The sequence below is a fragment of the Platalea leucorodia genome, assembly GCF_965183815.1.
Source record: "Platalea leucorodia genome assembly, chromosome: 13".
NCBI lineage: Eukaryota > Metazoa > Chordata > Aves > Pelecaniformes > Threskiornithidae > Platalea > Platalea leucorodia.
The window spans coordinates 2759884-2785670 of record NC_138835.1 but is presented as its reverse complement, the minus strand read 5'-3'; the positions used below and the strand labels follow the sequence as shown (position 1 = coordinate 2785670).

Below are 25787 nucleotides of genomic sequence, written 5' to 3'. Positions count from 1 at the left end.
AAAGATGACTTACAACAGCCGATTGTAAGTGCACGTCCTACAAAAACTGTCAAAAATATAACGTGATAGAATACAGGACATAGAAAGAATAACTTGTGAGATATTCAGCCAGGCACAGAATTGATGCTATCTAACATGCTTAGATAGGACAGGAGATTCTGTGATTATGGAAGTTTTATCTGGTGAGTCTGAGCATTTAAAACATCCTTGCATGACTCACTGGTATTACCTGGCATAAACCTTCCCATGGTTGATGGTCACCATAATGAGCCTCTGGACAAGAGTATGTCTTTTAACCATTTATTCTGTCGCTTACGTGATAGAGGCTAGCCTATGCTAGTATATGTGAATGAATCTTTTAAAATCTATTAACATGAAGTTTTTTGAAGGAAAACAGTTGGAAAATGTTCTTCATTACTACTTTTTTGCTGAATTTGAAGGGTGTCAGTGACTGGTGTGATGACTCAAAAGAAAGTGGCACATAGGAGAGGCTTTTTTATAAAGCATGCTCTTAGTTCTTGAATGCCAGGTGAGAGTCAGCAAAGAAGGTTCCCCTGAAGGAAAGCAGTATTTCCCTGCACCTTTTAGGCAGATAACTTCTATTGCCTTGCAGTTCAGCCGTATCGGCTTCTATTACTATGTAGTTCAGTCATATCATTTTTACCTCTAAGAGCTTTGCTTTCCAGTCTGAAGATGCTGCAATGGAAAAATAATAATGCAGGTTAGACTTAATTGTTCTTGGTGAGTGGAAAGGTAAGGAGAAAGGATTTAAGAGTATTTGCCAGTGTCTTTAGATGCTTCTGTGGTATATACCTCAGTGGTATATCATAAGGTATAAGCTGATTGATTTAATCTTTTTCTGATTATGGAATAGTTTTGAAGAGCTTAACTTCCACATTGTGATCAAGCAGCTTTCCGGTACCTGCTTTTGTAAGGACTACTTAAGCTACTCCATGAAAAATTGATGGCGGCTGTCATGAATAGAAGGTACTTTATGTGCAAAACAGTTCCATTAATATGAGGTGGATATTTTTGTGTCCATTCATGACGTTAAGAGTAGCTCTGTATTGTCTTTGATTTGGTTCCCTTATGTTATCCTGGAAGCACATTTTTTGACACCCTGTGTGCCCCCCCCCAGTCTGATGCTTTATCCATTGCTAGAATGTGAGTTTTCTATTCTTTCTTCTCAGCTCCCTTTTTCATGTTCCCTTACTGCGTTTCTTTCATGCCAGGGTGCTGGAAGAAATTAAAACTAGAGGGACTTCTATTTATGTCTGCTCCAAAATCTGTATCTTAAACCAGTCCCTTAAGAACATAAGGAATTGAAAACAAAAGCTACTAACTGGAGACTGGAGCGGCTCTGGGATTAGAAAGGCTGGACTCTCATTCTAGTCCTGCTGCTTGTTTGTAGTTTGACTTTGTAATCCCCTCGGAGGCCTTTCATGACAAGGTTGCTTCCGTCTTTAATTGTCCGGCCTCTATAGCCAGTGCCCAGTTTTCATGGGTGGTCGCTGCCGTGGCTTGTGTTCAAGTCAGTATGAATTTTATCACAAGACTGGTGTCTCTTCTGCTTGGTTCATGGTTCGCTGTTAATCATAATTCAACGGCAGCTCTGCACGAGGATCTTTTTTGTCACGATGGTTTCTCTGAAGGGTTTAGCTTATTCATATCCTGTTTCTTTAATGACTCTCAGCTTACCATCTAGTGTAGTTCCTACAGCTTTCACATAGTTTAAAAGCATATATCCGAGTATGTGTTCTTTTAATATTTATATATACAAAATAGGTCAAATATGGAAAACCAAGATGATAATGCAGTAGATGGAAAACTGTTTGTGGAAATCTAATATTCATTAGAAAAGAAAACACGTAAAAACCACAATAGGGACCAGGTCATAGATGCAATGGGTAGAGGAAACAATAATAGAGACTTAGTCAGAGTTTAGGCTTTCTTAGGGGTAAACTTTTCACCGCAATGACAGACCTAGTGCCCCATTGACTTGGTAGGATTTCACCTGTATTTCACACACGCAAGCAACTAATCCACCCCCCAAAACTGGATGCCAAGTACATGGAGAAGAGGTGCTCTGTGGAATATTAAACGTTATGACATGAATGTCATCTTCAGAAATTATCAGTAACTAAGAGAGTATGCTGGTGGAATGAGCAGTTTGTACTTGCTCTCTTATACTTCTTCCTTAAGCAACTGCTCCTTGCCACTGTAAGATAGGATGGATAGGCTTTGCCTAAATTGATCTAACATTTATATTGTCACAGTGAGGATGCAGGCAAATTATGGTGTTTCCATTTTACAAATGAGGAGAAGAGGAGAAGTTGAAGTGATTTACTGCAGGTTGTAGGTGGTTTATTCCAGGTTACAAGTGGCAACATTTTATTGGTGGGATTTAAATTCAGGCATTGGTAGTTTGTCATTCTGTGTTTAAATTTAACAACACTGAATAGATTGTGACTAGAGAACAATAAAAATTAACCCTTGACACTGAAAGACAATGACTTTTTCATCAATGCAAAAATATTTTTCTCTAAACAATCCTGTGTATTCTGGCAGGGGGTGAAGTAATTCCCTTCTCTTGGGCTAGTCATGTTGATTTAAGAAGCTGAAGTCTCTAGAAACAATACACAAGAAACACAAAGGGTAAGAATAAGCTGGACTCTCAGGAGAGAAGCAAATGAGAAAAAAGTCTCTTGATACTTCCTGTGAAATTCTTTACCCGAACAAAAGTCTTGGACAACTGAAGAGAGGGAAAGTGTAGAGAGGGCTAGAGGAACTGGAGATGTATATGTGTTTGTGTACTTGCTAATACAAAAAACCCATAAGCCTTGGTGTAGGCCACAGGTATTTTGGTTTCTATAAAATCCAAATCCTCTTTAACCAGTTGTAAGTTGCATTGGTGGTCTGACATGCAAGCCATGTCCCATGGTGTCTTACCGACACGGAGTTCCCATGTTAAATGTCTTTCTGAGAAAGAGGTAGGTGGTGAGTGCTTAGCATGGAATTTGGAGCCCCAAATATAGAGAATGCAGAGGCACCAAGATCAAGAGGAGCGGATCCTGCCAACCCAAGATCTTAAACCCAAGAGCATATCTTGGAGTAATGTGAACCAAAAGGCACAGAACAGTCAAGTGTGTCCGCTGTCTTTAAAGAGACCTCCATGAACTGACCACGTGGAGCCAGCGTGGGTTGTGTTTCCTGTCCTCGTGAGGCCTGGGAAGGGTCTTTCCCATCAGGAGACCAGCTACCTTCTGATATACAAGTGATGCGTTTGCTTTCCTCTCGCCACTAAATTACAACAAAACATCCTATCACATATTGTTAAGCAAACCCCAAAGCAAGGATGTTATAACTAGGTTTATCAAAGAGCGAGAAAAGAAACAATGGAGCATAGAAATCTTGGCGAGGTGTGTGAGTATGTTCCTGGGCAGTGCTCATATTGCCACCATAACTTTTTTTATCATATCAAAGTCAGCATTTAGTTCTGGCTTAGGTCAAAATTAATTAATAATTTCTGGGACAACATTTAGGCACCTTCTAAAATTTAAGCAAGGGTTCTCTGAAGTCACTCCACTGAGACGTAGACCAGTTCTCACTCCAGTGCTGTCTTACGCCAGGACGGTACGTGAAGCTTTGTGAGGAAAAGTTGGCCTTCTGTTCACCCCGCTCACTTCTTTGCAGGTCTGCCTTTCTCCTTCACCCATAGTCTCTATTGTTCCTCCTGCTCGTTCTGGAAAGGGCTGAAGGAAAGAAGTTTGAATTCTGGGAAGGAAATTGTCACTTGTGCTGTACCTCCTTTTAACAGCCCCTTTTGGGCAATTGTGATTTCAATGTGAAACGCGTATATAAATGTCATGAAGCTATTCTGATGAGAACAGGGGTTTCAGCATCTATAGCATGTCTTTGTCAGTGCCTAGCTGTACTATGATTTTTTTTTTTTTTTACTTTCTTATCCAGTTTCTGATCAAAGTTCCTCTCGTAATTACCTGAAAAGACTTAGTTTCTACCTCTTTTACTATGATCGATGTTCTATTTGTTTTACTGAGGGGGTTGAAATATTCTAATATTTTGCATAGAGTTTGCTTGAACCACACCATTCCTCCCTTGCAAATTAATGGTGATTTATTAAGCTTTTGTAGGAAAGGTCGCAAAACCAAGAAGCGCATAAAACAGAGTTTCCTGTAATAACCCTGTGGTTATTTTGTGGCTTCAGCATTCAGATCTCAAAAATTAATTCTTTGAATTAAATGGAAATTATTATTAAATAAAATACTTAAAAATTTCAAAATGTCAGCATCTTCTATGATGGAAGAAAGGCATTTCCTAGAAATTGCTCTACTTTGTTTGGGGAATAAGGCTTAATATTATTTGTAATAGTAGTAAAGTTATAATGTTATTTAATTAAAAGCAACGGATTTTGAAGGGAGCGCTAGGATAATGGGAAGGTTTTGTAAGTATGGGACTATAATTAATTGTCTAGATTCCGAACAGTCATTGCCATTAGCTTCTGCCTCCTGTATAATGTGCCAGCAGCACTGTAATGCGCAGGAGGACCTTGGATCCAGGGCCACGGGTTACATCTCAGAAGATTTCTGGCATTCCTGCATGCATGGTTCATTCCTTTAAGAGTTCTGCCCTAAAGATAAAGTTTGGTTTGTGACAGTTCTTCTGTAATTAGCAGCATTGCTGGCAGCTCCAGGGCAAGGGGGAAGATAAAGATGAGGTACCAGCCTGCCTCTATGTTCAGTAATTGACAAGGCATCAGGAGCGATGTGATGAAAGCTATGTAAATTAGCACTATGATAATGAGCCAGAAATCCCATCAGTAGGAAAGGATCTGTCACCTTTAAGGCTGAGGTCAACACTTCTTAATTCCATAGAATTATGCCAGTTCAATCAGCATGTGCATTTGAAACAGATTGATCCTTTATTACATGGTGCCAAGGAGGGAAGAGCCGCCAATTAAATGAGAGTCAATACAGACAGTGAGTATAGAGTAATTCACGTTGTCTGTGCATCTGTGTTGATAATTACCCTTAGTATGTCCTTCCATCTGTCCAATGCAGCTTTTCAAACTAACAAATAGTATCTATTTTGGTGACACCTTTGCATGCCAAAATGGCATTTCAGACTTGTGTTTTTACGCTGCTGACACTCGGATACAGCAGAGTTAGGAGAGCACCAAGCCCTTTGTCGGAACAGGGAGAGAAAGTAAACCAGAAGGGGAAGGAAAGGGGAGAGAAGCTGGAAGACTCTGCCTCTTAAGGATGGCTTAGGATCTCTCTAATGTGTACATCACAGGCTGAGCCTTGCTTTTTTGTTGTTGGAGAGAAATCCTCATGTAGGAAGTGGTACACTGCCCTCTGAGTCCGTTTGTGGTGCTGAAGGGCTCAAGCAGCATGGCTGAGATACCGTGCCGGCACACGGAGGAATTTGTGGATTCTTTCTTTGAAAGAGAGTGTTCGCTTTTGATCAACATGATGGGTGACCTCTCCCTGTCTTTCTCTCAGGAAGTTCTCCCATTCTGATGGAGTTACGCAGAAGTAACAGCAGCATCTTGCCACCCAGTGTTCTTGTTTGTAGCTCACTAACTTGTGGGATGGATACTCACTGAAGATCCCCCGGTGCAACTAGTCCACCTGCACTGACCTTTGAAACTATATGGTCATGCGTAGCTTTACGGTAGTCTTTAATAAATAAAGAGGCTCTATACAGTTTCTATATCTAGCAAGCAGCAATAAAATGCTTTGCTTTTACTGTTTTCTGCACCAGTTGCTAGAAGTCATAACACAAGAAATAGCATAGAGACTTTTGTGGGTAATCACATCTTGCCTTATGTTTCTTTCCAGAGCAGTAGGTGAAGCCAACAAATGTTTGAATTCCTATCTGGAGAGAGCCAGGAGTCACTGGAAAAGTATTAAAGCAGGCAGCAGCCATTTACCATTGAGGTGTCTTGCATGGCCTTGAGGATTGTGCTACCGGGGGGGGAAGTCAAGAGAAAAAAAACCATCCACCTTGCCAGGTATATACAAAGAGACTGCAATGCTGACTTCTTACAGGTTCCGCTCAAATTTAGAGGCACTGATAGCACGACAGGCCATATTTTCTATCAAAACTGAAAAGATAGCAAGCATCAGAATCGAATCGTACCCAGGCACCTAGCTATAATGGTGATGTGTTTCCCATTGTGAGGCTTTTTCAGTAGAGCATGCAGGCATGTGCCTTTCCTTGAAGGAGGTTTTAGGTTTTTTGGAGGGGAATTAAAGAATAAGTAAAATAAATATGAAGACTTCTTGTAACATCCTATGCTTATTACTTCCTGCCATGGTTTCTTGGTGTTTTGCACAGGTGTTTTGTGTCGCCTGCTCTCTGTCTTTAGTGGGTGGCTGACAGCAAGAGCAAGCTGCTGTTCTTTGGCTTGTCTGGTTTTATGTTGTCAGGAATGTTGGTGTCAGAGCTGTGTATTGGTTTTTCAAGGTTCAGTTAAGTGCCCTGAAGACTTTTTTGGTTATTTCTCGTTTTGTTTCCCTTCTGCTTCCTATCTGGGAGACTAGCAGGGAATATTTTCCCTCTGGCTGAGCTTTCCTCCCAAGACATCCAGCCTTTGGCCACACTGAGGCCATGACTTTCCCTGGCTCACAGCCATTGCTGAGCAAACACAAAGCTGTACCAGTGCAAAATTTTGCAGAGTGGCAAAAGTTCCTATCTGCACTGGCGTCCCTAACAAAACCAGAGTAAGCCGCCAGTGCCTGCTGAGGCTGGCAGCAGTTTGTCCTGTATACGTTAGGGTAAAGCAAGAAGGATGACTTGGGTCTGGCTGCTGATGGTCATGACCAAAACCGGTCCCTCAGTGTAGGCAAGACCTGAGTTATGTCTCCAAGTCTTTCCTGCACTTAGACGTGGACAGCAGGAAGCATGCATCGGGAGTTGTTGACTCTTTGCCCACTGCTTTGTGCTCCAGCTTAACAGATACAAAGTGAGACATGTCCAGAGTCGAGAAGCCTAGTGTACTCTTTGGAAAAAAAACCAACAGGGAAAATGAGACAGGTGGCACTGTATAAAATAAAATGGGGACATTTATTACATACAAGGAAGGTCCTTAGATTGTTGAGAGGCAGATACCTTGTTTTGTTTGTAGCTTCATCACTGCTGAACTACCTGTTACTTGTTTTAGTTCAGGGACAAGCAGGCTGCCATTCTAACAGGAAAAAAGCCACAGTGTTGCAATGAAAGCAGCTCTCTGTACCTGAGTGGATAGATGGAGAAGGCTTGACACTGAAGCCACATGTCTTTGCTTTTGAAAATTTTCGAGAAAAACCCTGTGCCCTTCCCCTCCCTGAATATCAAGCCGTGCTTCTTACTGACATGTACTTGCCACTCAGTTAACACTTCTCATGCACACAGCAGCGGGGTGTTAGCCACAGGATGTTACAGCGAAACCCTTAAGCCTCTGTTATTTACTTTACAGTCCAAAAGTGTACACAATAGTAGATCAGTGTAGCAAGTTCTCCTGTCGCTTTGGGCTTGGTGCATGCAGAATGATCAACCGTCCTGCTCTGCTGGGCTATACTGGGCTTCACAGCCAGGATGTAAATCTGAACTCCGGTTTAGACCAAGCATTGCAGCCCCACCCTCACTGTCTCCCCACTTTAACTTGAGTTGGTTAGCATGTTCTAGTGGAAGATGGGTGCTCTCCAGGGTAAGTTTTAGAAAGCACGGAGAGAGCTGTGGGTGTAGTAGCTTAAACAGCTCTAATTTGTGTCTAACTTGCTTACGTGTATTAGCAGTAATGCTCAGGTGAGTGGGCGATGAGGCAGTTCAGGAAGCGAAGGTGGCTGTAAGGGAATTACTTGATTTTTGTGTGGTTAGTGTTTGCCTGTGTGAGTTACTGCAGCCGGCTGCAACTGCCTACGTGCGTAAGCAGAAATGCTGGTACGAGGCAGAGGACGGGAATGTGCAGCCAGGGACTGAGTGCAGAGGGGCTTTTGGTTGGTGTAATTGCCTGTGGAATCACACCCTTATTTCCATCTTGTATTGCTTTTGTAATACCTAGGCTGGAGAAAACCACAGGATAGCTTTCAGCATCAATGGATGGAAACAGAAAGATGGGCTCTTTCCAGGTCAGAGAAGAGCGATTCCTCAGAGCACGGAGAGCAGGCAGCTCTGCTTGGGCTGTTAGCAGAGAAGGAAGAGTTGCAGTCCCACTTTTACTCCTGTCTCTGCTTTATCCACCATCTGTAGTGCATTTACACACAGTTCCTTAACTTGGTACATGGCTCAAATACAAACAAAAAAGGTTTTAATAAAGGATCCTGTATTGAGGCGATAGTTGATGGAGCATCCAGAATTCTTTTCTTGGGCTCTTCACTGTACAAGAAGTCTGAAACAAACTCCCTAGAAAAGATGTTGCCTCTATAAGCTTTCAGGATCATTTTTATAAACGTCTATTCCTAAAAAGCTTTTATATCTATTGTATTTTCTATGGGAATGACCAACACTTTAAAACTCAGATGTCTAAATGCAATTTTGTATGTGTGTTTTGCCTTTAAGTTGGCTTATGCAGTTGTGCTTAGGTATGCAAATTGGATGTGTTTTTTCTCTGAACAGTCAGCTATTTAGGCAAAGCAACTGTGTAAAAATACATCCACAAATGGAGCCTATTTACTATCCAGGACCTCACACTTTATTTTGTATAAGTAAAATTGGTTACTGTTTTAATACAAAACTGAGTTAAAACAGGCATTTATTTAACTGGCAGAACTTGAAAGTCTAGCTCTATTTACGCAGGGAATTCCGAGCATCTGAATAGATACACCACAAGTCACTGGCAATCTGAGACTGTTGCTTTTATTAAATTCTGGGGTGTTTTTCCACTCTAAATATTTTATTACAAATAAAAGCCCTGCTATGTGTGAGCACTCAGTAACTGGCAATCAGCTGGGTTCACAGATGCGGCTAGGACTCTTGCAAAGGCTAAATTCAATCCAGTGTGTAAACGTGGTGGATGAAGTGTTAAATAAGCTATTTGCTTTGGCCCAGCAGGGACCTGGGCTTTGGCAGCATATTTAGAGGTTTGTTCTTTGGACTGGTAGAGATGGGTCATTGGGGGAAGTAGTGCCAGCAGTGTCTGAGGTGACTGACGATGGACTTGGATGGGGAGCTGCTGCATTGACAGATAGGATGAATGGCAGGAGTATCGGCTCCAAAGGGAACTCCTTGTGTGAATTTCTTGGCTAGACAGTAGGTGCTACTATTCAGCCTCTAATGAAAAGGCAGCTGAGGGGAAAATATTTGAGAGGAGAAAATGGCAGCCTGAATGAATGGACTGCTAAATGCGGCAGTCAGTGCACTGGCACGTAGGTGGTGTGGTCAATGTCCTTTTCTTAGCAGGGACAATTCCTACGGCTGGATGGGGCTGGTGGGCAAAGCCGTATCTAATCCTAGCTCCAGGTCTGCAGAGATGAAGTACCTGCATTAAAAATAGTTACTTCAGTTTTCAGAGGACTGTCCTGGTGATAGGGCCTGAAGCTACTTTAATCATTCTTTTTGCAATGTGAGGGAGAAGCCTGTGGCCTTATTGAGAAAAGGGCAGGTTGCAGAAACAGAAGTTGGATTGGAGAGATGTGCTTCACATCTCGCAGCAATGTAGCTCGGTTGACTTCAGATGAAGGGAACTCAAATTTTAGCTGCTTTTCATTTAAAAACATCAGAATACTTTGAACAAACTCGATCACAAAGCCACATCTAGTAAAATTAAAATTTTAGTAATTCCTTTTAAGTTTCTCCATCTATTTGCACCTCTGTAAAGAAAGAGCAAATGGATACCAAAGCTACCTTTTCAGCTTTGCTCTAGAATATATGTAAATTAGAAACACAACTGCTAGCTCACTTTCAACACTGCCCTCCTAACACAGCACAAAACATTTGACCCATCGCTTCTCAATAGCTCCAAGTGAAGATGACTGTTTAATATAGCCTGTAGTTACGAGAGCCCTGCCCATCCTCCTGGGTGCCCGGGCAGCGCTAGCGCGGCCTCGCAAACATGCAGAACAAGTCCGAGGCCATGGGAGTGCTGGGGACGGCAGTCTGCCTGCTGGAGCAGTCAGTGCAGGGTCTGCTAGCAAGCTTCACTCTCCCTCAACTTCCCCTTTATGTTTAAAGTATAATGGTCTGATTCTTTGCTCTGATTCAGAGGAAGCTGGCGTTTAAGTCTGTGTGTGATATGATTGTGTTCTGCAAGAGCATGTGTGCAGAGGAGAAATGCCACAATGAGAGGGAGCTTTTCTTTAGTCTGTCACAATAAAATAAATGTACGTGAAGGGGAACTATGAAACCCAGCTCTTTGGCTGGGCAGTAGGACAGGCGATATTTTTAGACTGTGCTCTTGTGTAGCTCTTTGACCTGGCAAAACGGCATAATTTTCCACTTGTCTAGAAGGAATGGGACAGGTTACTGTTGAGTATTGGGTGCAGTGAAGAATTTAGATCTGGTTAGGCACCCCAAACTGGTGCTTTTTTGAATAGCCCAAATATTTTAAGTCTGCAAAACTGGGCAGGAACCCTGACATGAACAAGGCCTCTGGGGATGTTTCTGAGGTGCTCTGTGGACAGAGGCTGGCTCCAGACCACTCTGCAGTGGGCTTGTGCTGCTCTGTAGAGGTTAGGGCTGTAGTGCTATTTGGGAAAGAGAAGAAAAAAAAGCCAGGCCCATAAATGACATTGCCTGCCTTCAGGGAGATTTCTGGTTTGGTTAAAATTTGGCATTATATTTCATAATTATATGAGGATTTTCTGCTGCCTGTTTGTCCGGTTCAGTCTTTGCCTACTACTTTATTCCAGTGTAGAAGGATGGCTGGAAAACACTGTGTGCCATCGCCGTGAACAGCTGCAGTCAGCTGGTGCACACTTTAAAACGGTGCAGACGTCGTTAGATAGGGCTCAGTTAGGAAAACCAGCTCGGATCAGCTACTGTGCTTTCAGCAAGCAGCTTTTCATCAGCTAAACTGTTTGTTCCTGCTCAGGGCTAGTGACGAAAAATGTGCTTGTGAGGTTAATTTTTCTAATTCCTCTTTTAAACCAACATGTGAAAGACTCTCTTTCTTTTTTTCCTCTTTTTTTGTGTGTAAATAATTGCAAATACATCAAGGCAGATTTTGCAAGGTGCAGCTGTGTGTGCTACCCATCTTTCTCTGCATGCAAGCATAATTAGCGGTTGTGTGTGAGCACCGACTGAGGGTAAAGCCCATGCAAAGTGACAGCTCTGAAGCTGTGTTCCTTTCTTTTCTGTGGTAGGAAGTATAAATGCATTGTGTTTCTTTAAAAAAAAAAAAAAAAAAAACAACTCTAAATTAACAGCTTTTTTGACTACTTAGATTTAGTCAAATGTTGACATATTTCCTGCCATGTTGCCTGGAAATACCTCTCCTGAGGTGAAATCATGGTGTAGCAGAAACCAGACAAAACTCCCTGGGGTTTTTGTTTGTTTGTTTGTTTTTTAAATCCAAGTTGAGTCAAAAAGCCTGCGTGCTTGGAGAGAAAAGGTGCATTAGGTGCTGGGTAGTTTCTGCAAACTTATTCCCTGTACTTAATTATAGGGAGGTTGATGGTCTGATCAGAGACCAGGGACCTTTCGTTCTTATTTACAGCATTATCCTTTAGTGAATTATGAAATAATTAGTAGTTGTAATACAGACAAATATTTACTGTGTAGTCAAAATATAGAAATGGATATCTCTGTAAACAGACACTTGGTTTTCTCAGAAGACATAGGGCATAGCCTAACCAGCAGTTTGTATAAAGACAATAAATTGGAGACTAAGCTTTGCTTTCATTGATTTCAGGGGGGTGATGTGTCATGTTGCCTTGTGGGCTTTGCGCGGGGAAGACAAAAATTCAGATCAGCGTCCTTCTTGAGAGTCATTTTCCTTTCCATTTACCTGTAGAAGGTTAATCCTTTAGCTCACAAATAAACATACCCTAACTGCTGGTTTTATGAGGTGGGAGAATTCATAGCAGGGAGAGCCTGCTTCTTGAAAGCAGCCCAAGCTGCATGAACCACGCATTATCGGGTGTGCTCTGGTAGGAGGGGGAGAGCTGATTCCATGTACGTCGGCCCATCCTGCCTTCAACAGATAAGGTTTGGGGCAGTCAGAGTTCCTTCTTTTTTTCCCCCTGCTCCCCCTTCCCCTTCTGGGATTCTACTCCTTTTCACCAAATCGCATATTTTTCCATGCATTTGAATTTCTTGGGAAACCTTTCACAGGCTACAGAGAAACAGCCGCTCTCCTTAGGCTCCGGTGGTGAGAATCCCAGAACGTCGCAGCCTTTTGTGGAGCTGGTACTGCCTCCACGGAAAGCTGCGTTCCCCATTGTCACACCACAGGCACTTAAGCAGATTTCTCCCAGCAGGAAATTTCAAGCTCCAAAGGCCAGGAATGCTAACACTTGCGTGCTGCACCAGAGCCCCGGTTGCTGGTTATGAAGGAGGAAAAGTTCCATAAGAATTTACAGCCCCAGCCAGGGAGCCCGTGCAGACACTGCTGCTTTGTACGGAGCCTGAGGGGAGCTGACTGCAGTTGCTGTGCAGGCAGGTACCAGGATAGTCTCCTAAACTAGAAATAACTTTGGAATTTAAGTCCCATGACCGCACCTGTGTCCAGTATACCTGCACGGAGATTCTCAAATGCAGTAATTACTGCTTGCTGCCTAAAATCTGGTGGCCAATATGCCTGAAATCAGGAACTCAGGACAGTTTCACTGGGATTTCTAGTAGTTGCTGCCAATTCCAATGCTAGTTTTCTGGATAAGGATTTCAATGCTTCCCATTTTACCTCAGCTATGAAGACTGATTAATAGGAAACCTGTGAGTGCACAAACAGATCTGATGCAAATACTTCTGAGGACCTCTCTAAGGTGAAGTGTCCAGTTTTGACATTTTGATTGGTTCTTTTGTAGCTCTGGATTTTATCAGTTGAGAAGGTACAATTCTGTTCAGTCAGCTTGCACTCTTGGGTCCTTTTAAGCTTAAGAATCAAACAGAAATAATTATACGTGCATTTGAGAGTTTGTTTTGATACACAACCTGATAGAAATCCTGCACGTGTAAGTCAGTGCATGGAATACTGTTCGTTCAGCTTGTTAGCCACTTACATACACGTGAATTGAGGTCAGACAGACCTCTCCTTGAGAAGATACCCATAGAAGCAATCTCAATACCTAGATCCAAAGTCTGATACTAAACTGGCTTATGAGACTCTAAGGCCGTACCAGCTGGGCATAGACAAAATGTTCCTAGTGAAATAGGATCCTGGGATTTTGTTACGTTTGCAATGTAGATCAAGTTTGTGGGTCACCCGAGACCATGGTACTTGGGCCCAGTGTAGATTCACAACGTAATTTAAAACAAGTGTCAGTGAACCTGATGGCAGTAAGCTGAACTGGTCTGCTTCAGTTAGCTCAGAGATTCAATCTAAGCTTGAAAATTGATATTATTCAATATCATCACATAAACTCAGTTGGAAGACTAAGGGCCAGGTTGTCAGGTGGGTCTACTCACGTGCAAGTCAGTGAAGTTTATGTGGACTTACACCCCTGCACATTTTGGCAGTTCTCTTTGCCTGACTGTGCACTCAAAGTAAAACTGTTAACTTTGTGGCTCTGAAATGATCCGTTCGTTACACATATACAGAAAGTGAGTATGTAAGACAAGATTCGACATTTTTTAAGCTTTTATCTATTCTCTATGATCCTTACCTGCTGAGGGGATAACACTTGTGAAGTCCTAGTCTATGTTGCAACAAATGTAAAAAATTCCATGGACTTTAATGATACTAGATTTCATTTTAAAGTTTTTCTCTGTCTTGTCTGTTTAGTGTTTAATGTATTAAGACACCATCAGTGGAAAGAGTGGAAAAGGGAGAGAATAATCTTTCTGATATTGCAGTTCGAAATTCCAATTGTAGCTACAATTACATCTGGACTTTACTATTTTGGGGGACCACTTGATGTTTCTAGTCACTCTGATGCTTCTACCTCCCTCTTGAAAAAGGAGTAGCTGTGTAGAACCTGAAACCTGATTAAATATTCCCTGGTACTGATAGGACCTTAGTAGTTGGAGACATCACTAATGTAGAACTGGTTGCAGTCTGCAGGATTCTCTCCGTTATGGACATAGTGAATGTAAGTAATATGGGTCGAATCCTGAAGTATTTGTATGTTGTTTACTGGGCCCTTACTCCTGAAGCAAACTTTGGTTAAAGTAACATAAAGGCTAAGCAGACACAGACTTGTCAGGATTTATTTCTCTACATAAAAGAGGAATGAAGTAAAACACACTATTCAAGCAAACTACATCCTGAAAGCATTTTCAAGAATTCCACGGCGCAGTAAGATGATCAAAATCATCTCATGATTGTAGAAGAGGGAGAAAGACGTGAAGAGGCCAATAAAAGGGAGAATATTCCAAAGGCTTGAGAGAATTAGGCACATAACTTTCTTAAGCTCCGTTGACAATCCAAACAAATACATTTTCTGTTGATATTAAAAATGGGCTGGAGTCAAACAGGGATAGATATTCACAGAAGGGCATGCTTAAGCTGTGGGTCTGCAAAGGAGAAGAGGTTTGTGTTTTGTTTTGTTTTTTTTAAATCGACAATAAAGAGAATATTCAAAGTGATTTAGGGGTAGTGTTGGAGAGGAGGGAGAACATGAAGAGGAGTCGAGAGACAGGGTATGGGAGATATGGAGAAATTAGCAGAAATGAGTCCTGAAGGATTTCAAAGGTGAAAAATGTAGCTTTTGTTGGGCCCTGAAATGAACTGGGATCTTCTGACCTGCCTGAGGATGCAAATGTTAGCGAGTGAGGGGAGGAGGGGATTGCAGAGGTCAGGGCACTGGTAGAGAAGAGACAATGGACGCCTCTGCAGCAGCAGCCTCTCTTTCACTTCACGAAAAGTTTTTTGTAATTCAAATGCAAACAAACCCTCCTTCAGAAAGGGATCTCTCTTTGGAGTGAGAAACACTGCAACATGTCTCACTCTCACTTCCCTTTGGTTTCACCTTCCTTTGTCAGTCACTGCATGAATGAATTTGGTCTGACCTTTTTTTGTTGTTGCAGAATTCCGGTGTAAACATCAGTACACTGGAAATACAGATACAGTCTGGGATCTTTTTGGAACTTTCTTTGTAAATTACTTTTTCTGGCAAGCGCTGCTAGATCAATTCACTTGGGATGAGTCCCAGAATACTACCGTGCTGAGAATAGCTGTGCACATTAATTTTGCACGTGTCAACTTGCAGTGCCCCCATGCTCGTAGCATCCATGTTGAGAGCCACAGTCACTGGTTCGCTTTTAGAAACAATTCAGTAACACTCATTGCGCTGGAACTTCGCATTTGCAGATGCTGTGAAACTGGTACAGGCAAGGAGGGTGGTCTAACCTAAACCCGGCTCTCTCTTGATGGAAAGAGAAAGGCGTTTCCAGAGGGTAATTCAGCCTTTCTCCTTAAACATCGCTGCTCCTAGAGTGCAGTGACTCATCCTCTGAAGCTGCCTGCCCGTTGCTTTCTGTTGTAGAGGGAACCTGTATCACAAACTTAGGGTAGGCTTCAACTTTTAGGTGGGTGTGATTAGATGAGGTGAATCCTAGCCACAGAGATTTGTTGGCAGAAACCATTTTGTGGTGGACCCATGTCAGGAGAGTCAAAGTAAGTAAAACGCAATTGGAATGTCTGACTCCCTCAAGCACCACTGAAAATCCCAGTGCTATGCAATGCCAGTATTTTGCAACTGTTTTTCATTAACTTTGATGTTATAGACAGTATAACACTCAATGGCAAGACAGATGTAAGATAAATCAGCCAAGCGTGGTCATAACTGTATGAACCTTAAAATGCAGGATTGGTTAAGGACAAATCAGTTTGATTTTTGGAAATATCTCAGGCATATAGCTTACATAAGCAGTGGCTATTTCTCTTATGTAGTATATAAAGAAATAATCCAGTTTATTTATTCAAGCATTTTATTCACACTTACATAATTTTAAACAGCTGAGTTTCCGAATGCTTCCCCATATTTCATTTGCTATTTTTCAGGATTCACCACATGTCAGACTAAGAAATGGGGAAGAGGTTTCAAACTGCCATGATCAGTGCTTAGTTAATGTTTATTAATTTGTCAGTATCAGTGGAGGCTTTGTAATATGTATAGGCGTATTTATTGCTTATATATCTATACAATTATAAAAAATACCTGCTTCAGATAAAAAGATCTCTCCCCTGTGATACGTCTGGATTTTGCACTGAAGCTGCTTTTGTTTTGCGATGGTCTTTGCAGTTTCATCTGAGATGGAGTCTACTTTTTTTTTTTTTTGCAAATGGTCATGCAGTCTTCTGTGGGAAGAGATGATTCATGCTGTAACATCCATGCTTTTGTGTGTGTGAAATGATTGTTATTCTAAATGACAACACTGGAATGAAAAAAATCTTCTTAAAAGAAGGAAGTGTGAGTGTGTGGGGTGGAGTTGAGGCATATGAGCAAGAAAGACATTGTCCCCAGGGATACGGGAGTAGTGGTTCTGAAGACAGAGATCTTCATATTTGCTTTCAAAAATAGTGAAATGGGCATCGTAGAGCATAGGTGATCAGTATAAGTAGTTCACCTCATTTCATGTCTAACATAGCCCAAGATTATGCAAGAGCTGTAACCTTTGGAAAAAAAGCGTCATTTTAAAAACTGTACAGTAGAGTCGATTTGACCTTCTGCTTAACACTAGGCAATGATGCAGCTTACAGCTCAGAATGCCTGAACTGCTTGCAGAGAATGTTTGATATTCCATAATGTACGTGACTTTTTTTTTTTTTTAAATCATCTTGGTTAGCTAATAGTTTAGTTCCTCTTCAGGGGATAGATCAAAAAATAAATATATACCAATAAGCTTTGAGGCTTTAAAACCAATTTGATACACAGGAAGCCTGAAATTAGGGCAATAAAAGATATTTCTGATGCTATTTCCTCTTACTAAACACCTCTGCCTACCAGGCAAGTCCCTGTTCAGCTGTTTGCTGATGAATTAATTTGGCTGTAGATCTGAGCTAGTTTTTGCAGAGTTGCTCTCTCTCACAGCTGTGGCTCTTTATTGTTTAAGAGGATCTAGAGAAAAATATTCGTCATAGGTGAAATACTCTGTGCAGGAATTGCAGTATAATGCACTCATCTGATGCTTAAGTTCTTTCTTCCTTTACCAGACACTGATAATTTAAAATGTGGTTTTATAGAGATCTTAATATAGCAGCCAGTAATTGAGCAATGAGTGAATTTGGGATTGCCAGTTTACAGTGTAAAAGCTACAGTAATATACTCTTTAAAAGGAGTACAGTTGCTTCAGTCTTGCTCCATTTTACATGTGTAATACTAGTGATGTCAAAGGAGTTGCTTCTGATTTCCGATATTCTAACTGAAATTTCACAACTGAAAAACCAGAATCAAGCCCAATATCCTACATGTATATGCTGGCTTTTGTCCAGGAGGGTAGGAGATGTTTGAAAACCAGTTGTCTGAATTTACACAAGAATGACTTCATCTGTCTTTAAAATCCAGCTGTTCTCTAGGATGGAAGTTAGTAGGTCTTGGTTAACAGCGCACGGTACTGCAGACCACTCCAGGAGCAAGAGAACTGAAGTAGGTTCACTTCCAACCGAAATGACTTGATGCCGGTTGGTTGGTAACCCAGAGCTGTGTTAGCGTTCAGTAAAGATCTTGCATTCGGGTATTTACAGTGTGCTTAAAGAGAAATGCTGAAAGACTTAGTTTTCCATAGAAATGCACACTTAGTTGTTATGAAGGGGGGAAAAAGGTGACGATGGGATTTATTTTGTATAAATAGCCCTGTGCAGTCATTGTTACGTTGTTTTGAGATTATTTATTGCATTGTCTTTCAGACTTCAGTGCAGGTGAGAACGGCAGTTCACATGTAGGATGCAGGATATTTATGTTTCCTGTCATCTGTGTAGAGCTTTAGCTCATAAACTGCATATCTGATGGAAAGCAAAAGAACATGTTCAGGATGACAAGGTTCAAAGCTAACAATTGCATAACATGAACAAGGATGCACCTGCTCTTAAAACACAAACTTCAGCAAGCATTCATTTTAAATCATCAGACTATTTCAGTAGAGCCGTGTTCCCACAGGACTTTTAAGCGGCTTTGCTAGAGACAATGGAGTTTTTTGGTATCTCATTTGTACTGCAATGGAGGCAAAGGCTTAGCTGACAGCCACATTTAGTGGCAACACTTATTCAAGAAAAAAAAAAAAAGAAATTGAAATTATACCTGCAAGTTCTTGTTCAAATCTTTATGAGAAGTTTTACTCTGTGTTGTCAGACAGATTAATGCACAGTCCCTGTGCTGCAGTTGCAAGGTGAAAATGCTAATGATAGTCAAATGATGAAATTCATCGTCCATGTCACCTCTTCATTTTTCACTGTGAGAACATTTCCTTGGAATCCAAATGTCTGCGCTTGCAAGAAGCTTTAAACAATTGATTGCACAAGTGTAAGGCAATTTATTCATTTTAACACTGAAAATACTAGGCTCATCAAGATCCCTGCATTGTTCTGAATCAGTCCTGATTACTGATGAGTTTAACAAAATTGTCTCACTTGTCTCTTAAGGGCAATATGAAATTCCAGTCACCTGGCCAGGAAAGGGGTTTGACGGGGTTGTGCTTTCAGATGTTGCTCCTTTTGGATATGGCAGCCAGTTGCCTCATCGTTGTCTGTTTCTGTTCTCCCTTTCGTTTCCCTCAGGGTTATGCACAGTTTGCCTGCCTTGCTGGTTAATCAAAAATCTCTTGCTATTTCTGAACATTTATTTGAGGAAGTATCTGTCTTAGACGTGAATTTTGAGAAGGGGCATGAGCAAACTGTCACTGCCTCGTCCCTAGTATTTGCCATGTGTTACTTATGCTACATAGAAGGTGGGAAACACTAATTTTCCCTAATGAAGTTAAGGCTACAAGTCAAAGTTCAACAAGGGCCATTCGAAACGCATTTGAGAGAAATCCCGGTTGCTTCAGTCTGTTTCATGTGAGGAAAACTCACAATTAGCAGATTCTTTTCTTAAAGTATGCTTCGTGCTTTTGTGGTTCAGAGGTGCAGCAAAGATACTCAAAGCAACAAGGCTTCGTTGCAACAGTAAATTGTAAGGATAGTGAACTGAAGAACCAAACACCTTCATGAAAAAGGGGCCATTAAAAAGTACTTTTTACTGAAATGAACTTTTATACCTAAATTGCATTCTAGATTTGTAATGTGTTTATTTTAGTATTTATTGGAAGGAACTTGCCCAATGTGAAAAGATGCAGAAAGGAAGCATTTCACTCTGCTCATTCCAATTTGTCATAGATTTTCTTGATTCCTGCGAGGCATTTGTACCATAAGACAAACTACAAACCGTGTTTATGCATGACATGAGGAGGATCAGACATGGCCTGCTGAGTTTGGAAGAGGCAGACCTCTAGGGCAACAAGTCACAGTGCACAAATAAATGTTATGTTGATGCAGCAGCAGAATTTTAAACAAAAACAAATCCTCTGTGGGCTGTTTTCCTAATGATTAGCACACACGCATGGAAGATGAGACCTTCACAGACCTTTATCGGGAGAACAAAAATTTATCAGTCTGGTTTCACATTTTTTCCCTGCATTGTGCCGTGACCTGTTTTTGTTCTGGACCCGTGGGCTCTACCAGTCCTCCTCCCCTCTTCTGTTGTGCAAGCAGTCGTCACCATACAGCTTGGGTTGCTCCGAGAGCTGGCCCAGTGCGAGCACAGCGGAACGCTACGAATGGCACGAAAGCAAATGCGGCACCTGTGGGGATAAGAAGGAAAAATGTCGTGTTATCCGCCATCTTTTTATCTCTGTTTTTTTGTGAAATTTTTAACTTTATATCAGTCCTGACCAGTGTACGACAAGCAGATAGATAGGAACAGAGTCTGCTTTTGTTGTCTGATCATCTCTCTTTGGCTCTTCAGCAGTGTCTTACTGATCTGATGTGTGATTGCTGTTTCAGTATAGCGTGTATCATAAGCTGCTGTCGTTCCCTGAATCCCTGATGGTTTGTAAGTGTAGGAAACCAACAGCACGCCACAGTAGAGAGTTCTGCTTTTGATTGTGGCAGAGAGGTGATTGTGATCATCCTGCTCTGTCCTAGGAATGATTTTCAGAGTCCCCAGGTCCTAGGAATGCTTTTCAAGAGCTCCCAAGAAAGCTGACCTCTGTGTTTCCACATATCCCTGGAGGATAGTGAATTCATTTTTGCAGACAGTGAAAGTGTTGCAGATGAAGAGGGTTTTACTGAGGGGTCCCTGAAAGTTCCTCGTGGAAAATGTCAAGGACTAGACACCTTGAATTCATATATGAGTTGTGTAGTGTGTGAAGAGTTTGGAGCAGCCAGAGAGACCGCTCACCTCAGTAACTTTTTAGGTGGCCAGAAAACCCTTTACCCCTTTAACTACTTCCTCTTTAATAACAATGTTTTGGAATATAAATAAGATGTGGGCATGGCAAGTTTTCTAATATTCACCACCACCACCCTCTCTCTTTTTTCGTGACATTTGTTATGTCCTAGCGCAAATACCTGTCTGATTTTCCAGGTAAATCAATTGGTCTAATAAAAGATCATACCGCTCCCTGTACCTATGGTTCCCAAAGAGTTGTGTACTGCTTGTGTAATGGGTCTGTGTCACCAGGTGAATAGAGGGATGGTGTTGGTACAGATGAGCTTAGAGCCTGGTAAAACCGGTAGCACAAAAAAACAGTTGAGAAGTTTGGAAAACACTGCCCTGAATGTCTGAACAACATCTCTGGGAACAGGGCTGCTTTTTCCAAGCTAGAAGCGGTTTGGAAGGAAAGTGGTGTTGTCATGTGAACAGGGCATGCAACATTAGCTCTATGAGCTGCTGTTTAATAGCTTGTGTTTACCATGCTTTTTAATTTGAATGACTGTGTTGCAAAAGATTGCACATGAGAAGGTATTGAAAACTGGGGAACAAATAGTTCTGCATCCACTAAGTTTTGATTTTTTGGAGGATTGTGTTTTGGAAAGTAGACTACTAAATTTCTGAGACCAAAATCTCTTGTAACTGTCTTGTTTTGTTATTACTGGAGAGACTGCTGTTCATGCACACCAAGACAAATCAGAGGCTGTAGGAGATTCGACAAACTATCTACAAAGTTGACTGCCTCTTTCCCTCTTAGGTCTTTCATCCTTTCTACTCTCTCCCTGCTTCTATGCCTTTCTCATTTTTTGTTTGATTTTTCTCTCTCCTTTTCTCCCTTTCTCACGCTCACATTAAATGATCTTTTCAGACAAGTGTCTGAAAAGCTGTTTTTTAGATTAACACAGACTCTGCTTTTCTATTGACTGGCCTGTAACAGCTAATGTGATTTGCACTTCTGTTTACCAGCTTTCTATTATTAGACCCACCATACTGGGACTAATATGCAGGTAACTGTTAGTCACCAGTGGAGCTGCTAATTGTGTAGATTAATTAATCATTCCAATTGGATTTGTTGTCTCCAAACAGAGATGTGATTAAGGAAAAGTCTGCCTGGCTTATCTTTTGAGAATGAGTGACTTTAATATGATATGCTACCTCATATAAATCAGATGCCTGATTATTAATGCTCAGATATCACACCCAGCATTGAAGTAGGAGGGCGACAGCTATTCCTGCCAATGCTCCTGCCATTAGTCATCATGCTGAACACTTCATCTCAGACAGTTCCCTGACTGTTGCCAAGGTGCTGGGCAGTACATGAACATTGCAGCAGTTCCCAGCCAGATTATTGGCAAGGTGGACTGGCTGGTTCTTATAAAATGCCTCTTTTGCTGCCGGCACACATGTCCTGTTCCTTTAACGCAGGAATCTGTTCTTCAGGCTTCTTAGTGCACACAACCTGCTCCAAGCTCTCCGTATCTAGCTGGAGTCTGGCCAGGATCTCCTTCCTATTTAGCAATACAAGAGCAGCAACGTGGTTATAGTCCTTGAAACTTGTTCAAAAGCAGGTTGAGAATCCAGGGCCGAAAACAAATGTAGGGTCTGTGAGCCTCATTAATTAATCTCTTTTTTTATTGGTGCCTGTCCTGTAAAGTGTGAATGGCTGACTAGTGACAGAGCCATGGCTAAGCAGGAACAGAGATGTGCCCCGTTTAGTGCTGGAAGTCAGACATGTTCACTGTCTTCCAACCAGAATACCGGAGGCAAAGGCATTCCGTAAGCTCCAAGTTTGGTTCAGTGACATTGCTTCTTATCAAGTTGTAAGCTGCTGCCAATCCCAACATGCAAAAGGAAAAAAGAAAAAGCTGAGTGTGCATCAGCTGACATGGGCATTGCTCAGGAACAGTTCAACTTTTAAAAGCCTTTTATCATCAAGCTGTGACAAAGCTGCTTTGTACCGTAAATACAAAGAAATGACCCGCTTCCCATCTCTGTCTCAGGTGGGTAAGAAAAGTTCCTTTCTTCCTTGTTCCCGGCACTCCCCAGGGCTCACTCCTTTGTGTGGGAGACAAGTTAGAAACCACTAACCAGGACAGAGAGGAAAGCCCTCTACCCTCCTCTACACGGGTCACATAGCTTATCACAGCAGATTCCCGTCAGCCTCACCTGTGGGTATTTGTATCTCTCTGCTGATGCCTATGGAAGGTAAAATTCCCTACTCTCAGTTCAGTAGTGCCCTTTAGCCAATAGTTGCTAAAACAACGGAGGCTTGAGGTAGAAATACCATGCAGTGTGCTTGCTAAACCCTTCCCTCTGGGTCAAATACGTTGTGGACATGTTCAGTGCAAATGCGAGTAGGTTCCAACTTCCCGTAGCCAGAATTATGCTTTGAAGGCTGATACTCGGATCACTGTCCACTCGTATCTGGCCTGGAGCTTTTTATTGATTTGCCTGTTAAAGCCAAAGTTGTGCAGAGCTGAAGGAAGGGGAAACCTGGCCTAGGTGTAAAGTTCCAGCATTGTTTTTTCTGTTTTTAACCACATGAAATACAGTGAACAGGATAACGTGTCCCAGGAGCTGTCTGGCGATTTCCATTTCCCTTCCTCAAGCATTGAGTCTGTTGAACGTGTCCATAACCCTAGCTCACAGCTCTGACATGCCTCAGCTGCAGCAGCATGAATGTCCTTTTGTCGTTCTTTGCAGTCCTTTTTGCTGACATATATCTTGATGTGCGTCAGGCATGCTGCCTCCCAAAGTCAAAACAGCCGCATCTTAGCGAGAGGGAAGACCTTCAAAGAAAAAACAAACAGACCCTTGCTGTGGTCTATTGGTAGTAACAGATAATTAAGTCTAAAATTTTCAACAGAGGGAAGACATTTATGGCCAGGCAAAACCCAACAACATGGTAGGAAATGCCTTTTGTGTCACCCTGAATGCAACCCCGAGTGGTTGCAACTGTGGTGGTGATTTGTTAAATGTTTACATTCTTTCAGTCTTAAAGGCAATCAGCTGCACTGTATTGATGGGAACCTAGAGGATAAAATCAAGAGTAGAATCAAACCGAATCAAGCCGTTTGAACATAATCTTTTTTATCTCTGCAGGCATTTCTTCACCGCATCCGCCAGAATGCTGTGGACAAAGCCGAGAAGTACATCACAGAGGAGAATGTTAAGGTATTTCTGCTATCTTCCTCATTTTCTCGGTAGAGGAAATGATATGAAATGAAAGGCTAGATTCAGGGATATGCCTATCAAATATCCTGATGTCATATTAATACTTATTATTAAACTTGTTCCCTAAGGAAAAGAGGCTCATGTTGACAGTTTATCTGTCAATCTGTTTGCCCATTTGTATAACTGTCATCTTCCAGCAATTTTTCATCCCAGCAGCTAATTTCAGTAAAATTTGACAACAGTGTAGTGTTGTCAGAAATGCTAACTTTTGGCAAGATTTGTGAAGTGGTGGGTAGAGGACAGAGAGGCCTTTTCAGTGTCTCTGAGAGGAAAGCCAGGGAATGCACAGCCCTTGTCTATTTTGCTTGACAGTGTTCAGTTAGCCAATTTGCATCTGCTGTCTTTTACAAATTTGAAATAGGGCTTACGAGAAGAAGGCAGAAATATTTCTTTGTGTTCTAATGGGAAGGAATTTGGGTTCTTGTGGGAGGACCAAGTAACGGGAGACCCTTGCATGAGGAGGTTCCTGAATGAATTTTGCACTGGAAAGAGCTATGGGACATAGAACACAGAGCTGTGGGGTACTAGCTTCTCTATGCCTATGGTCACAGAAGACCTCGTTGTTGGTTATTTTCATAAATACAAGCAACACTTTCTTGTAGTAATTTGGCTTTAAAACCCTACTTGTACACATATGCAGTAAAACCAAAACCCTCTTGTACACATATGCAAGTAAAACCTGATGATCAGTGGGACAGGGTGCAGTTTGTTTGCCATTAGAGGCTTACATATTGGGCTTGTGTTTGATCCTGTAGCTCCTAAATCAGCAGAAACTTTGCTCTTTACACTTGTGGGAGCAGGGCACAGCAATAATAAGTATATCACAGCAGCCAGTGCCACTGCAGCTGGCATGCATTTCCCCAAGGCTGGTTCCTCCATTTCACATGCTAGTACTACCTGAATGTATAGAGATCTAGCAGGGCTCTAGCCCCCGTTTTGCTATTCATTCTCCAGGCTAGCAATACTGTAGTAGCGACTGACTGGCATCAGCAAGATGGCTTGGCAGCTTTGTGGAGCTAAGCCTCTCGCTGTCTGCAAATTTGGAAGTCCCTGCTCCCCAGAAACTCATCATCTAGAGTCTGAAGTAAGTTTGGGGGTGGCTGAAGAAAATGTAGGCAAGTGATTAGTGACAATAGATCTCGTGTGCAGAGAAGTATGCAAAAAGTGAGCTCTGCATGGGAAATAAACCTACGCAACCGTTTGCCAATTTGATGAACAGCCAGAGATGTTGATGAAATTTATTATTCTATCATTATTCATATATCATCAAAATGAATATTAATTATGGCTGCCACATAATCAGATGCAGTGCCCACAAAGCCTGTGCAGAAGAATCTGTATTTTCTCTGCTGATTTAAATGTATTTGTATTTGAAGTTTCATCACTCTCCTCTGGGGAAGTACCACTTCATTTTTGTGTCATTCTTGAAGTGCCTGGGGGGGTCTTTTTGAGGCCACTGTGAGACCTCATTTATTCTTATTATTACAAAACCCAGCTTTCAATAACAGCTTCTCTTCAGTAATAAAGGGCTTATGCCTATTGCTGGTGAAATAGAATCACAAAGGCGCAGTTTTCCTGATCAGAGTTAATATTATCTCCCCCTCCTGTCCCCCTTCCCCCCCTACCCCAAATAATTTCATTGTCTTTCCTGCAGTTGAAAGGTATTTGTTCTTTCTTTCCCTCTCCTTTCTCCCTCCTTGCTGGTAGAGGCAGGACAAGCAAGGTGGTGTTGGGACTTCTGATAACTCTGCCTGCTAATATTATGTATCTTGAGTCACCAGAGAGCAGTGAGGTGGCTGGCAGCAGCAAGGATGGTAGCAGAGATTGTATAAATGGTTTGGCAGCTTATGTAAGGAGAAGCCTGTCTTTTCCTTTCTTTCTTCATGCAGCAGAAATGTCTAGAGGAAAATACAGGGTATTCTGGCAGTCACAGACCTCTGAGCAAAAGGAGAAAGTGCTTTTTAGGATAATTTGGGTTATTGCTCCCAGTATTATTTTTGCAGGTTTCTCCTACAGCTAGCGCTAAGCACTGGAGATGTCAGTAAT

At 41.8% G+C, this 25787-nt stretch overlaps 1 protein-coding gene across 3 annotated transcripts in view; it reads left to right on the top strand.

The window, feature by feature from the left end:
• The window catches only part of PREX1 (phosphatidylinositol-3,4,5-trisphosphate dependent Rac exchange factor 1), a 173093-nt gene that overhangs the window by 45684 nt on the left and 101622 nt on the right, over window positions 1–25787 (top strand). For all 3 annotated transcript variants that reach the window (XM_082325613.1, XM_082325612.1, XM_082325611.1), the window contains exon 2: window positions 23610–23681. In XM_082325613.1, coding sequence (XP_082181739.1) covers window positions 23610–23681 — 72 coding nt within the window. The remainder of the gene's footprint in view (window positions 1–23609; window positions 23682–25787) is intronic.